This window comes from Rhinatrema bivittatum, chromosome 11 (genome assembly GCF_901001135.1).
Source record: "Rhinatrema bivittatum chromosome 11, aRhiBiv1.1, whole genome shotgun sequence".
NCBI lineage: Eukaryota > Metazoa > Chordata > Amphibia > Gymnophiona > Rhinatrematidae > Rhinatrema > Rhinatrema bivittatum.
The window spans coordinates 6,823,878-6,839,867 of record NC_042625.1 but is presented as its reverse complement, the minus strand read 5'-3'; the positions used below and the strand labels follow the sequence as shown (position 1 = coordinate 6,839,867).

At 46.0% G+C, this 15,990-nt stretch overlaps 1 protein-coding gene across 1 annotated transcript in view; it reads left to right on the top strand.

The window, feature by feature from the left end:
* The window catches only part of LOC115073073, a 165,817-nt gene that overhangs the window by 42,441 nt on the left and 107,386 nt on the right, over positions 1–15,990 (top strand). The window contains exon 11 of the mRNA XM_029571219.1: positions 9,719–9,936. Coding sequence (XP_029427079.1) covers positions 9,719–9,936 — 218 coding nt within the window. The remainder of the gene's footprint in view (positions 1–9,718; positions 9,937–15,990) is intronic.

The window sequence follows — 15,990 nt, the reverse complement described above, 5'->3', positions numbered from 1 at the left end:
CTCCCCCCCCCTCTGTAATTTATAAGGAAGCTAAATGACAATGTCTGTTAGAGTGTCCTTTATGGTGGGGGATAAGTAGGCCATAAAAGGTCTCCACGTTGCCAACATTTTTGCCTCCAACTTATCCAGGTTTATTTTAAGTCCCGCAAAACTATCAAAAGCTTCTTGAAGTTTTAGGTGGCAGTGATTTAGTGGGCTCTGTTATAAATATCAGTACATCATCCGCGAACGCGGCAACCTTGAACTTAGTGGATTCTTGGGAGAAGCCAGTTATATCCTCCGCTGCGGCAATTTTGCGCAACAGGGGATCAATTGATAAAATTATTTATTTATTTATAGATTTTTTTTATACCGGGGTACGTAAATAACATCACCTCGGTTTACATTCAAACAGTAATTCAGCATTGCGCTTTACAATTTAACATGGTAACTGAACAAATACAATACAGTATATAACTATGTATTAAAAGAATATAAGCAATATATGAGAGATTGTGGCGGTTAGGAAGAGTAGTTGAGGATTCAGATCATTGATAGGCTTTTTTAAATAGCCAGGTTTTAAGGTTTTGTTTAAATTTTTTGTGACAGAGTTCCTGGCGTAATTCAGAGGGCATGGTGTTCCATATTGTTGATCCAGCAATGATGAAAGATCGTTCTTTTGTACTAGAGAGTTTAGTCAGATTGGGTGCTGGGATATTTAGTTTGGCTAAATTCTGGAATCTCGTTGGGCGGGAAGACGTTTTGAATTGTAGTTGATCTGTGAACCAGAGCATTTCTCTGTTTTGAATGGCTTTGTGTATCAGCGACATAGATTTATAAATTATCCTGTAAGCCACGGGTAGCCAGTGCAAAAGATTGAAGAGCTGGAGTGATGTGATCATGGCGGCTTGTGTCGGTGATAATGCAGGCAGCTGCATTTTGCAGCATTTGCAAAGGTTGAATGGTATAAATATAGAGTAAATATATATATATATATATATATATATATATATATATATATTTATATATATAAAATATAGAGTAAAGGGGATAGAGGGCATCCCTGCCTAAGACCTCTATTGATAGATACTTCTGATGATTTAGAGCCATTCGCAATAATACAGGAGGTTGGGTTTTTATATAAGAGGGCAATATATTGAAGAGTATTCCCCTGAAATCCAAATCTGTGCAGGACCGAAAAAAGATATGGCCAAGACACTATCAAATGCCTTTTCCGAATCAAATCTGATGGCTAAGGCCTGTATGTTATCCGTTTGGGCAAGAGACATGGCTGAAAGGAGTTTAATGATGTGGGAGCTTGCTGACCTGCCTTTCACAAATCCCATTTGGTGCATGGAAATAAGTTCCGGTAGGACCGTACTCATTCTATTGGCTAGGACTTTTGCTAAGATTTTACAATTGCAGTTCAGTAACGATATTGGCCTATAAGAGGCAGGGTGTTGGGGGTCCTTCCCTGGTTTGGCTAGAATAGTAATATGAACCGTATTAAAACTTTTTGGAAAGGCAGCCTCAGTGAGAGCGCTGCGAAAGAAGTTTATTAGATGCTCCGAAAAATCTGTTTGTAAAACTTTATATAAATCACAAGACATCCTGTCTGGGCCCAGTGACTTTCCCGATTTGGCCCCTGAAATAACATTGGATACCTCTGTTGCTTGGATTGGTCTATTTATAAATGTGAGTTGTGCTTCGGTGAGCGTGGAAAGAGGTAGGTCTTGGAAAAATAGATCCTCCTATTTTCTGCCACCGAGCGCATCATCAGTATATAGGGAGCTATAAAACTTTCGAAAGACCTCACAAATTTCCTCTTTAGTTGAATCCTTTTCCCCCTTCTGAGTGATCGTGTTAGTGATCACCGTTTTTCCCTTTGCCACCTGAACGGTTTTGGCAAGAAATTTGCCAGCCTTATTTCCAAACTTATAATAATGAAATCCCGAGGCCTGTAGTGATTGTTGCGCCCTGGTGTGTAATAGAGAATTTAAACTTTCTAGCGTTGTAAAGTAATTACTTCTGTTCTCAGCCGAAGGTGTCTGTATTAAGAGACTTTTAGTTGATCTGACTTTGGACCCTAGAATAGTATCATACTATTCAAACGTTTCTTTCTTGTTCTGACAAACGCAATGATTTCACCACACATAACTACTTTGCCGGTTTCCCAGAAGAGCTGAGGTGTATCCATATGGGACTGATTATGGAAAAAGGAAGGCGTATACTCATTAGGTGCATATAAATTGCATATAGTGATTATCCGGTCAGAGGTTACCTTGTTTATGGTGTCCAAATTCCTCTAAGTCCTGTTATCCTCCAGTTGGGGGTGGGGCTTATCTTTTCTCTGCTTGGTTGGGAGTGGAAATGGCAGTTGTGATTTTCATAGTTTTCTGCTTGGATACATTTCATACTGAGCGACTGCAGATGGCAAACTGTCTTATGTACCATCAGTATAGTAAAGATTTTCTTCTCTGTCTCCCATCTGTTGGTAGGGGGAAAACCCCTTGCAACTGGACTGATCCGTGGCACTCAAGGAACAAAAATTAGCAGGTAAGAACCAATTTTCCTCTACCCCCATTCCTCCATCTCCAACAGAGCAAGTACAAGACAACATTGATTTACACATCCAATGATGGAGTCATAAAAGCCGCTTTTTGACATTGCCATGTAATTACCACTTTCTCTTTCTGAGGGTTCCCTTAACATCCACGCACACTCAGTCAAGGGGGAAAATAGATGGGGCAGGGAAATCTGTACCTCCCTCCCTGCCCTTCCTTTCATTAAAGTAATTTCCCTACCCAGCTTGCATTTTCCACCAAGGCACAAACATGGAAGGTAGAGCAGAGAGCCCACTGGCAGGGCTGGCAAGAGAAGCGAGCAGGGGCACAGCCCTTAGTTATGTAATATAAATGATGGGAATGTGCAAACATGGAAGCTAGAGCAGAGAGCCCACTGGCAAGCGAGCAGGGACACAGCCCTTAGTTATGTAATATAAATGATGGGAATGTGCAAACATGGAAGCTAGAGCAGAGAGCCCACTGGCAGGGCTGGTGAATGAAGCGAGCAGAGACACAGCCCTTAGTTATGTAATATAAATGATGGAAATGTTCAAACATGGAAGGTAGAGCAGAGAGCCCACTGGCAGGGCTGGCGAGCGAAGCGTGCAGGGACACAGCCCTTAGTTATGTAATATAAATGATGGAAATGTTCAAACATGGAAGGTAGAGCAGAGAGCCCACTGGCAGGGCTGGTGAATGAAGCGAGCAGGGACACAGCCCTTAGTTATGTAATATAAATGATGTAAATGTTCAAACATGGAAGGTAGAGCAGAGAGCCCACTGGCAGGGCTGGCGAGAGAAGCGAGCAGGGGCACAGTCCTTAGTTATGTAATATAAATGATGGAAATGTTCAAACATGGAAGGTAGAGCAGAGAGCCCACTGGCAGGGCTGGCGAGAGAAGCGAGCAGGGGCACAGTCCTTAGTTATGTAATATAAATGATGGAAATGTTCAAACATGGAAGGTAGAGCAGAGAGCCCACTGGCAGGGCTGGCGAGAGAAGCGAGCAGGGACACAGCCCTTAGTTATGTAATATAAATGATGGAAATGTTCAAACATGGAAGGTAGAGCAGAGAGCCCACTGGCAGGGCTGGCGAGAGAAGAGAGCAGGGACACAGCCCTTAGTTATGTAATATAAATGATGGAAATGTTCAAACATGGAAGGTAGAGCAGAGAGCCCACTGGCAGGGCTGGCGAGAGAAGAGAGCAGGGACACAGCCCTTAGTTATGTAATATAAATGATGGAAATGTTCAAACATGGAAGGTAGAGCAGAGAGCCCACTGGCAGGGCTGGCGAGAGAAGCGAGCAGGGGCACAGTCCTTAGTTATGTAATATAAATGATGGAAATGTTCAAACATGGAAGGTAGAGCAGAGAGCCCACTGGCAGGGCTGGCGAGAGAAGCGAGCAGGGGCACAGTCCTTAGTTATGTAATATAAATGATGGAAATGTTCAAACATGGAAGGTAGAGCAGAGAGCCCACTGGCAGGGCTGGCGAGAGAAGCGAGCAGGGGCACAGCCCTTAGTTATGTAATATAAATGATGGAAATGTGCAAACATGGAAGCTAGAGCAGAGAGCCCACTGGCAGGGCTGGCGAGAGAAGCGAGCAGGGGCACAGCCCTTAGTTATGTAATATAAATGATGGAAATGTTCAAACAAGGAAGGTAGAGCAGAGAGCCCACTGGCAGGGCTGGCGAGAGAAGCGAGCAGGGGCACAGCCCTTAGTTATGTAATATAAATGATGGAAATGTTCAAACATGGGAGCTAGAGCAGAGAGCCCACTGGCAGGGCTGGCGAGAGAAGCGAGCAGGGGCACAGCCCTTAGTTATGTAATATAAATGATGGAAATGTTCAAACATGGGAGCTAGAGCAGAGAGCCCACTGGCAGGGCTGGCGAGAGAAGCGAGCAGGGGCACAGCCCTTAGTTATGTAATATAAATGATGGAAATGTTCAAACATGGAAGGTAGAGCAGAGAGCCCACTGGCAGGGCTGGTGAATGAAGCGAGCAGGGACCCAGCCCTTAGTTATGTAATATAAATGATGGAAATGTTCAAACATGGGAGCTAGAGCAGAGAGCCCACTGGCAGGGCTGGTGAATGAAGCGAGCAGGGGCACAGCCCTTAGTTATGTAATATAAATGATGGAAATGTGCAAACATGGGAGCTAGAGCAGAGAGCCCACTGGCAGGGCTGGTGAATGAAGCGAGCAGGGACCCAGCCCTTAGTTATGTAATATAAATGATGGAAATGTTCAAACATGGGAGCTAGAGCAGAGAGCCCACTGGCAGGGCTGGTGAATGAAGCGAGCAGGGGCACAGCCCTTAGTTATGTAATATAAATGATGGGAATGTGCAAACATGGAAGCTAGAGCAGAGAGCCCACTGGCAGGGCTGGCAAGAGAAGTGAGCAGGGGCACAGTCCCTAGTTATGTAATATAAATGATGGAAATGTTCAAACATGGAAGGTAGAGCAGAGAGCCCACTGGCAGGGCTGGCGAGAGAAGCGAGCAGGGGCACAGCCCTTAGTTATGTAATATAAATGATGGAAACGTTCAAACATGGAAGGTAGAGCAGAGAGCCCACTGGCAGGGCTGGTGAATGAAGCGAGCAGGGGCACAGCCCTTAGTTATGTAATATAAATGATGGAAACGTTCAAACATGGAAGGTAGAGCAGAGAGCCCACTGGCAGGGCTGGCGAGAGAAGCGAGCAGGGGCACAGCCCTTAGTTATGTAATATAAATGATGGAAATGTTCAAACATGGAAGGTAGAGCAGAGAGCCCACTGGCAGGGCTGGCGAGAGAAGCGAGCAGGGGCACAGCCCTTAGTTATGTAATATAAATGATGGAAATGTTCAAACATGGAAGGTAGAGCAGAGAGCCCACTGGCAGGGCTGGTGAATGAAGCGAGCAGGGACCCAGCCCTTAGTTATGTAATATAAATGATGGAAACGTTCAAACATGGAAGGTAGAGCAGAGAGCCCACTGGCAGGGCTGGTGAATGAAGCGAGCAGGGACCCAGCCCTTAGTTATGTAATATAAATGATGGAAATGTTCAAACATGGAAGGTAGAGCAGAGAGCCCACTGGCAGGGCTGGCGAGAGAAGCGAGCAGGGACCCAGCCCTTAGTTATGTAATATAAATGATGGAAATGTTCAAACATGGAAGGTAGAGCAGAGAGCCCACTGGCAGGGCTGGCGAGAGAAGCGAGCAGGGGCACAGCCCTTAGTTATGTAATATAAATGATGGAAATGTGCAAACATGGAAGGTAGAGCAGAGAGCCCACTGGCAGGGCTGGCGAGAGAAGCGAGCAGGGGCACAGCCCTTAGTTATGTAATATAAATGATGGAAATGTGCAAACATGGAAGGTAGAGCAGAGAGCCCACTGGCAGGGCTGGCGAGAGAAGTGAGCAGGGGCACAGTCCTTAGCTATGTAATATAAATGATGGAAATGTTCAAACATGGAAGGTAGAGCAGAGAGCCCACTGGCAGGGCTGGTGAATGAAGCGAGCAGGGACCCAGCCCTTAGTTATGTAATATAAATGATGGAAACGTTCAAACATGGAAGCTAGAGCAGAGAGCCCACTGGCAGGGCTGGTGAATGAAGCGAGCAGGGGCACAGCCCTTAGTTATGTAATATAAATGATGGAAATGTTCAAACATGGAAGGTAGAGCAGAGAGCCCACTGGCAGGGCCTGTTAGTATTATAATTCCGCTTTGGAGTTAGCAATCTGTTAGCGATCAGCTCCTCTGAGGGGAGGGGTTGGCAATCTGTTATGGCTCACCCCACCAGGAGGGCAGAGCTAGCAACCTGGTATGTGCTGGTTCCTGTAGAAGGAAGGAATTAGCACTTTAATATAATCTCCATGCGGAAATCTGTTATGGATCTGCTTCCCAGAGGGAGGCGTAGCAATCTGTCAGCGCTCACTCCGCCAGGAGGGCGGAGTTAGCAGTCTGTATTGATCTGCTTCCCCAGAGAAAGGAGTTAACAGTTGATGATACTCCGTAGACAGAGTTAGTGATCTAATGTGGGTTGGCTCCCACAGAGTGGTAGGTGATACAATACCGCTCTGTTAGTGTAAGGAATAAACACTTAGTAGAAATAGTGAATCCCTGGGCCGATGGCAGATGACAGCACCCCCAAGAGCAGATCCTGAGAGGGACCACTGGCTAGGCTGGAGTATGGAGACAAATACAGATAGTTCTTTATTAGACTGGAAGTAGAACCACCAGAGGTGGCAGTAGTGAGCTGATGTGCCCGGCAGGGCTGAAGTCCTTCAGATACTGGAATTGCGATCTCTGAGTTGCTGAGTTGTAGAGAGAGACTATAGATAGTGAGTAGGCAGGGTATGCTGGATACATAACCAGTATTAGATGATATACTCACAACTGTAGATATCTGTAATGTCCTCTTATGCAACAGAGAGTCTTCAGTATTCAGGAACAGGAGCTGCAGACGAGTACTGGTTCCTGTAGGCAGTCTGAAATAATAACTCACAATAACTGTGCATGAGATGGCTTCTGGAATAGAAGAGAGTTTAGGAGAGCTTGAGGAACATAGGCCCTTGTGGAGCAAGTACCAGTTCCTATCTGCAACCTGTAATAGTAATCCATAAGATATAGGTATGCGATATCTTCTGAGAAAGAAGAGAGTTTGTTAAGGGTTTTAGGAACATGGGCCCTCGTGGAGAGAGTACCGGTTCCTATCTGCAATAACTCATGATCTCCGTACCTGCGATAACATCTTAGACAGAAGGGAGTCGTAGAGACTAGGAACATAGGCCCTTGTGGAGCGAGTACCGGTTCCTATCTGAAATAGAACTCACAGTGTTCACGTCTGTGATCGCTTCCAGGCAATAGGAGTCTTCTGAGTCTTCAGGGACATAGGCCCTCGAGGAGCGAGTACCGGATCCTGTCCTCTAATCTGAAATCAAGAGCGAGAGCGGGGCTCCCGAGGAGTGGGTACCCCTAGGTAAGTTTGTAGAGGCAGAGCATTGCTAACTCGATTCGTAGTCGCAAGCAAAGACCTTTTATGTTGGAAGCGGATGATGTCACTACGAGGGGACATCCCCGAGGTTCGCGCCCTTGCTGGTACAAAGTCTGGAGCGTGTGCGCGCCCTTACATCATCAGGAACATGGCGGATCCGTAGCATCAGGCCAGCCTGGGGATTCCGGGGCAAGGAGGCGAGGAGAAGCCGCGGCAGCATCTGTCCGTCAGACCCGAAGGGAGTCGCCACAAATTACAGAGGGTGGAGCGAGGGCGAGAACAGGAATGAACGCAACAGTTAGTGCATTGATCCTGACCAACAGAGGTCCTCATGGAGCCATGCTCTGCTGTAGCCACCATGTTGATGGCTGCATGACTTGGCAAGTCCTGCCCTATGTAACCCTGCCTTTTCCTCTCTCTGTACCTCTTCATTGAGTCACCTCAGATCCTTGCATTGGCCCACCTTGCCTTGCTACTGCATGGCCCTTGTAGCCTTCTTGTCTCACCTTGCCTGACCCGGTCTGGCTCTGCCCAAGTGTCAGCCCTGCTCCTGTTGGGAGAATCCCCCTTCCAGCTAATTCCCTTCACCGTGACAGTTAGTCTGACCTCAGTGGTGGAAAGCTGTACTAAAGAAAAGGACTGTGAAGCATCTTGTAAGCAATGGATTGCAAGATCCGAGATAGCTTGGTTGTACTGGACATTGAGTGTATCAAACAAATCTTTCTTTGATTGGGTGACCAAAGAATGTGAGCAGGGGCAATAGCTGGATGCTGTATACTTGCATTTCAGCAAAGCTTTTGATAGTTCTCCATAGGAGGCTCATGAATAGACTCAGCAGCCTGGGGATGGTCCTCAAGGAGGTGGACTGGATAAGAAGCTGATTGAGGAGTAGGCAATAGAGGGTGGTGGTAAATGGGATTCACTGCAAAGAAAGACATGAAATGCCTCAGGAGCTGGTACTGGGGCTGGTGCTGTTCAATATCTTAGAGAGTAATATTGTTTAGTAGGAAAGATTTGTCTTTTTGCAGGTAACACTAAGATCTGGATTCCCCTTGAGGGAGTAGGAAAGTTTGAGGAATAGTTGAATGATTGCAGACTCCTGCATTGGGTGCAGAATTGCAAGGGAGCAGTGCACATAGAGGGGTGGGAGACTGATGAGCACTAAGGAGGCATAGCAGGCTGCAAACCAGGGAAACCAGGCTTTCAATCCCACCGCTGCTCCTTATGTCCTTGGGCAAGTGCCTTCACCCTCCATTGCTCCGGTACAGACAGATTATGACTCACTGGGGAGAGGGAAATACGCACAGTACCTGAATGTACTGAAAAGTGGATTATAAAATAAAGAAATAAGTAGGAGAGAGCCCCCCTGGTGATAGTGTCTGTTGGCCTAAATGAGTGTGATGAAGTGGTAGTCAAAGACAGAGGAATACTAGGGTGCAGAAGCAGAAGCATGAGCAGTAGGAAAAAAAAGAGGTGATAATGTCTCTGGTACAGGTGCTTGGTGAGACCCCATCTGGAATATTCTCTCCAGTTCTGGATACCGTATCTCCAAAAGGATACTGACAGCATGGAGATGGGCTACAGAAGGGTCTACAAAATGGTGCAGGCCTTTCACCTAAAGCTCTGTATATATATATATATATATATATATATATATATATATATTATACACACACTCTAGAGCAGGGGTTCTCAGCCCAGTCCTTGGAACATACCCAGGCAGTCAGGTTATAAAGATAGCCACCTGAGATAGATTTGAGTGGATTGGAGGCAGTTCATGCAAATCCATCTCATGCATATTCATTGTGGATAGCCTGAAAACCAGACTGGCAAGGTGTGTCCCGAGGACTGGGCTGAGAACCCTTGTGATAGAGGCATTCACATACCTGAAAGGTATAATTTATTTGTTGGATTTATTTCCCACCTTTCCGAATATAGAATTCACTGAAAGTGGATTACAACATATTAGAAAAATTAGCCCTACAAAAAGATACTTTATGGCTTCATATTTTAAAGGTGTAAACAAATTTGAATAGCAGCAAAATCACAATACAACTCAATAAAATAAAGTGTGCCTCGAGGCCAAACTCTAAATAAATCTAAAATCACGGCTAAGCTTTTGCATGGAGGATGGCATGTGTAAGGTGTTTCCTTCTCTCATGGATAACTGAAACCTCTTTCCTTTTTCCCCAGTGCTTTGAGGAACGTCACGTGTCAAAGCTGCCTCCAAAGTACGCTCTGGAGCTCCTGACCATTCACGCCTGGGAGAAAGATGGTCAGAAATTGGATTTCAACATGGCAGACCTCTTCCATAAAGTGCTGAAATTGATCTGTGACTTCAAGATGCTCTGTGTTTATTGGCTAAAATACTATGACGAGGACCTCCTGACATCCCAGTTACAGAAACCCAGGTCTCTAAACTACCCTTTGCTTTTCTTGGCTGTCTCCGGGGTGGTAAATGTTGCTTTTATTGGAGGGGGAGGGGAAGAGGGAGACAGGATCATTCTTTGCTGTTTCCGTCTCTGTGTCCGAGAGATACATTCTGTGTGTGATTGTGCTGTGCGTATCCTGGTGTGCAGATTCACTGTGGCCCTCCTAAATTGTAGTTACAAGGTAATCTGTTGACTCACATGCTTTCTTTCTATTTGAATATTCAGGCCAATTATTATGGACCCAGCGGATCCGACAGGAAACCTGGGGGAAGGATTTCGCTGGGATGTGCTAGCAGAAGCGGCTGCATCCTGCATGTCCCAGGTATGTCTTAGAAATCATCTTGTCTTGCTTGGCATGAGGAGAAGTGGCTCCGACTGCCCATATGCCTTAGTCATGGCTGCTCACCTGTGACTACAGATCCATCACAGCCAATACATCACAGGTGACCTTTGACAGTAAACCCATGGAAAGACGGCTGAGATATTTCCTCATCTGTGTGGTCTCTTTCTCTTTCAGCCTGCACCTATTGACCTTTGCATCAATGCAAGCCACCAGTCCGTGCGTATTGCATCTGTTGATCCCTACAATAAAATCCAGCGCATTAAAGACAGAATCCAGTTGGAAAAGGGGATCTCCACCAATAGCCAGTGCCTCTTTCTCGGGGACCAGGAGCTGTTGGATCACTACTCACTAGCAAATTATGGAGTGTTCTCCACCACCACTCTTAACCTAAAAACCCAAGGATCTTGGTGTTCAATACTCTGAGAGTCGCACTCATTTCTTATCAACTTCTCTCCCATCTCCTGCCTGGCCCACCTTCCTTCTCCTTCTCAGGAACATCCTCCTGCTCCTGTGGGACTTCCGTCTCAATCAGAACCAGGGCTGCGAGCTGGTGCCCTGAGCCTTCATTTAAAGTCACTCAGGGATTCCTCCCACCCCCACATTACTTCACTGCCACCTTTCAGACTTCCCTTAAGAGAAAAATCTCCACTTTAAACACCACACATCCTGGGTCGATTTTAAAAGCGGCGCGCATACACGTTATAAAATCCAATGGCCGTGCACACATGCATGTCGGATTTTAAAATCTGGGCGGGCGGGATTTTTGATAAATATGCGCGGCGATGCAATCAGGCCTTCCCCAGTTCCCTCCCAGTCCGCTCTAATTAAGGAGCGGACTGGGAGGGAACTTCCCTAACCCCCCTACCTAACCTTCCTCCCCGCCCCCTAAACCTAACCCCAAATTCTTTATTTCAATACTTACTGCTCCTCTGGAGCAGAAGTAATCGGCGTGCGCTGGCCTGGCCCACCCCCCGCCCAGCCCCGTTGGAGAGGCCCAGCACTTGTGCACATACAGGGGTTTGCGCGCACAGCCAGGCCCGTTATAAAATGCGTGCGGCGCGCACAAGGCCTGGCCCCACGTGTAATCCCAATTTTTGCACGCGCAGGCCTTTGAAAGTTTACTTGCCTGTACATATTAAATCTTATACACGCTTCCTGATTTGGAATACTGGAGAGCTCAAGTCAGAGAGGTTGCAGACACTGAGTGGCTGTGTTATGATTTACCAAACATGACTTTCAAGTATTATCAAATACGGGGGCGTTATCTCGAATGTTATGGTTTGGACTGATTGCATTTCGGATGGGAATGTTACTTACCTGTGTGCAGGGGGCTGGCCCTTGATACTATCTTTACTGTTTATATTAAAAGTACATTGTGGAGTTTAGTATTTTACTGCAAAGATGATATAGTTTGTACCCAGTCTTCTGTCTTATGCCATATTCTTAAGGATTATTGTACGTCTTAAAATTGTTAAATAAAGAGTTAAAAAAAAACCTTATACACTCTGAGGCATGGGGTGCCAATTAACTACAACAGAAAGAAAGAAAACTGGTAGTGACATGGGGATGGACCAGGGATCAGATCCCATTAGTGTCCAGGTATGATTAAAGTATATTAAATGAAAGCAGACATCTCTGATTTAAGACAAAGGATCAGTTTCACAGTTTCAGTGCTTGACTAGGCAGAAAGCACAAGCTTCAATAAGGCAGTTCAGTTCTAAGATATAATATGGACAATGTTCCCAGCTTTCTTGTTAATGAAGTTTTTGGCAATCGGGTACAAATAAAAATGATTTATAGTCACACATATACTAGTATACCAACTTCCTTTTAACACATAATTATATATTTGAATATTAGATTAAAGGCAAGGCATTCAACCTGCTAAGCTAAACCAGCTAGGCTGAGTATGTGTGACGTTAAGGCATTATATATGATCACGGATCTCCATGGATATAATTTAATGCTTTTTAGTTCAGAATAGTTCTATCTATAAATATATATGATGGCATATTACAATCTATAGATACTGAAAAATATCCAGGAGAGGGTATCTACTCTTACACAGCTACACCCACATTGGCAAAAACCCGTTCCCATTTTTAGAAACCCCAGAATGGTAGTGATTTTGAACAGGAACTGATTATATCAATTGACAATTTGAAAATTACTCCATTTCAACAGCAGGGTGTTCAGGATGGCATGGACATGGACAATCCAAGCGTGGATGTGGTGGCAGGAACACGAGGAAATAGAGCTAATGCCTTAAAAGTAAAACCTTAAATTGACCTGCACTGGCTCCCAGTTAATTTCAGGATAGACTATAAAGTGCTCTCTGTGATTCACAAATTTATTTACAATGATAAAACAGAATGGCTAAATGCATCCTTGCACATCCATACACCACAAGGAACTTAAGGTCAGCAAATAAAGGTCTTCTACTGTATGCACGGCGCATTTAAGTAAAGTGAGGGAAGAGTCATATCTATCGCTGGGCCGAAATTGTGTAATTCACTCATGGTTGATTCCCTCCGCAATGACCACTCCATAGTCCTCAAACCAGCAGACAAAGGCAGAGGTATTGTGATTATGGATAGACACCAATTCCTCTCGGAAGCTTCTTGTCAGCTTAGGGATTCAATTTTCTATAAACCCTTACAGAAAGATCCTACTGTAGATATCCAACCCCATATTTACCAACTGTGTTCACGAGCATTGGAACAAAAAACAATTCATGAAAAAACATTGAATTTCCTATATGAACCATTTTCAGTAATACCTGCTTTATGTTTGGGGCTGAAAATACATAAATTGCTAAAGACTCTGCTGGGGCAGCCAATTGTATCAAGTTAGGGATCTTGCTTTGAACCATTATCAAAATATGTGGATAGTTCCCTTCAACCAGTAGTTTCACAGATACAGTCATACGTTAAGGATTCTTTCCATTTCATTCAAATCCTACAAAATCATTCTCGAGTTGCACCAGGGTGGCTCATGGTGACAGCATTTATTAATTCCTTATACACAAACATCCCTCACAATGCGGCACTGTGTATTGTTGAAGCTGGTTTGTCACAGACCAGTTTAGCAGAGAAGCATATCAAATTCATAAAAGACTTGGCAGCAATTGCACTCACACAAAACTATTTTTTATTTGACACTCAAGTGTATCAACAAGTTAAAGGTGTTGCAATGGGGTCTTTTATGGCTCCATCTATAGCCTGTTTTTATGTCGCAAAATTTGTAGAAAAGTATGTATATTCCTCTCTTTTTTGGAAAAATATTATACTATGGAGATGCTACATTAACATTTTTTTTCATATGGTCTAGCACTGCAGACAACTTGGATGAATTTATGCAATGCTTGAATTCCAAGACATAAACCTTACATTCAGGTCGATCCAGTAAAGTGTGCTCCGGAGCGCACTGTCACCCTGCTCTGGACGCGTGTTTTCCCTTACCCCTTATTCAGTAAGGGGAGGAAAACACGCGGCCCACCCGCGGCACCTAATAGCGCCCTCAACATGCAAATGCATGTTGATGGCCCTATTAGGTATTCCCGAGCGATCCAGTAAGTAAAATGTGCAGCCAAGCCGCACATTTTACTCTAAGAAATTAGCGCCGCCCAAAGGTCGGCGCTAATTTCTTCCGGCGCCAGGGAAGTGCACAGAAAAGCAGTAAAAACTGCTTTTCTGTGCACCCTCCGACTTAATATCATAGCGATATTAAGTCGGAGGTCCCCAAAAGTAAAAAAAAGTAAAAAAAAAAAAAATTTTGAATTCGGCCCGCGGCTGTCGGGCCGAAAACCGGACGCTCAATTTTGCCGGCGTCCGGTTTCCGAGCCCGTGGCTGTCAGCGGGCTCGAGAACCGACACCGGCAAAATTGAGCGTCGGCTGTCAAACCCGCTGACAGCCGCCGCTCCAGGCCAAAAGGAGGCGCTAGGGACGCGCTAGTGTCCCTAGCGCCTCCTTTTCCTCGTTTGCACCGCGTCGCCTAATTTAAATACTGGATCGCTCGCACCGGCGAGGGGCCGGTGCGCGCGCCGGGAGAGCGGGCGTTAGTCCGCTCTCCCACGGACTTTACTGAATCGGGCTGATTGTCTTCTCACTATCTGCCTGATTCACTAAGGCTTTTCTGCCATTCTGTGTCTATGGGAAAACACCTTGATGAATCAGGCCCTGTAATATCCGTAAACACATTTCTTTCTTAGATCTCGCAGGCCTAGATTCATCAAAATGCTATAATTTTCGCATGGATAATGCCCGCGATAATAAACAGGGGCATGGGTATGATAATTTTACAATTAGAGCGTTATGCATAGTTAGTTTATCACAACGTGCATTAAAGTTTTTACTACTCATAAAGTAGCCCACAGAGAGAGAGAGAGAGAGAGACTCATAGTAGTCAACTCTGTATATCACTAAAGGAGGGCCAGCTAGTAACTGGAGGTGAGGGTTTGGTGGTGGTGTAGGGTTTTAGGGCCAGTTGTACATGCAGAGTGAGTCGTACGAACAGCACAGTACACCTCCTGAAGAAGCTGTTATCCAGCGAAACAGTGGCCTCTGTCGGGGTATCACTTGTATATTTTGTACTGTCGATTGTCTTTGAGAGGACAAATAGTCCTTCCAGCATTGTTTTAGTAGGTTTTTGGATGAAAGTAGCCTTCTGATTGCTATGCCTCACAGACAGCAGAACAAGTGGTGGGGGTTTCCCGGTCCCACCAGTAACTTGAAACATCAAAAAAAAAGACTCACCAGCAGCCGAGCGGAGGGTTTCCCAAGCCAACCAGTGCAGCAGCAGAAGGGCCAAGCAGCATTCCCAGGCCTCACCAGATGCAAAGGATGTCAGAGCCCAAGGGGAGAGGGGACTAGGAAAGGAAAGGGCCGGAGAAGGAAGGAGTGGGGCATTTAAAGAAGGAAGAGGGAGGGAGCAGTAGGAGCATGAAAGGGGAGGGATGTTAGCGGTGGAAAGGTAAAAGGGGAGAGAGGAGTGTGGGAGGGGGAGAGGGGAAGGGAAGGGATGAAAGGAGCAGTGGGAGGTGAGAAGGAAGGCGAGGTGCAGTGGGGGTGGGGAGGAAATAGAGGGGGCAGTGGCGGGTGGGAGGAAGGAGAGAGGAAGGGGCAGTGGGGGGTGGGGGTGGGGAGGAAATAGAGGGGGCAGTGGCAGGTGGGAGGAAGGAGAGAGGAGGGGCAGTGGGGGTGGAGAGGAAATAGAGGGGGCAGTGGCGGGTGGGAGGAAGGAGAGGGGCAGTGGCGGGTGGGAGGAAGAAGAAAGGAGGAGAGAGGCAGTGGTGGGTGGGGAGGAAGGAGAGAGGATGAGACGGGCAGTGTGGGTAGAGAGGAAGTAGAGGAGCAGTGGTGGGTGGGAGGAAGGAGAGAGGAGAGACATGCATATTCCCGCCAAAACACCTCAACTGTCCACTGTTCCCCATGCACACACACACTACTCTCCCATAACCCCACCCCACACATGCATACACACCTGCACTCACACACATGTGCGCACCCCCACCCTAGACACACACGTGCACCCCACTCCACACATATTCGCACAAGTCCATCCCCCTACACACACTTTCAGTTATTCACCAATATACACCAGTCACTCACACCAACCCCATAACACATACACACAAACCACCCCCTACATACATGGGGGGAGGAGAGGGGTGGAAGGGCAAAGTTGTGAG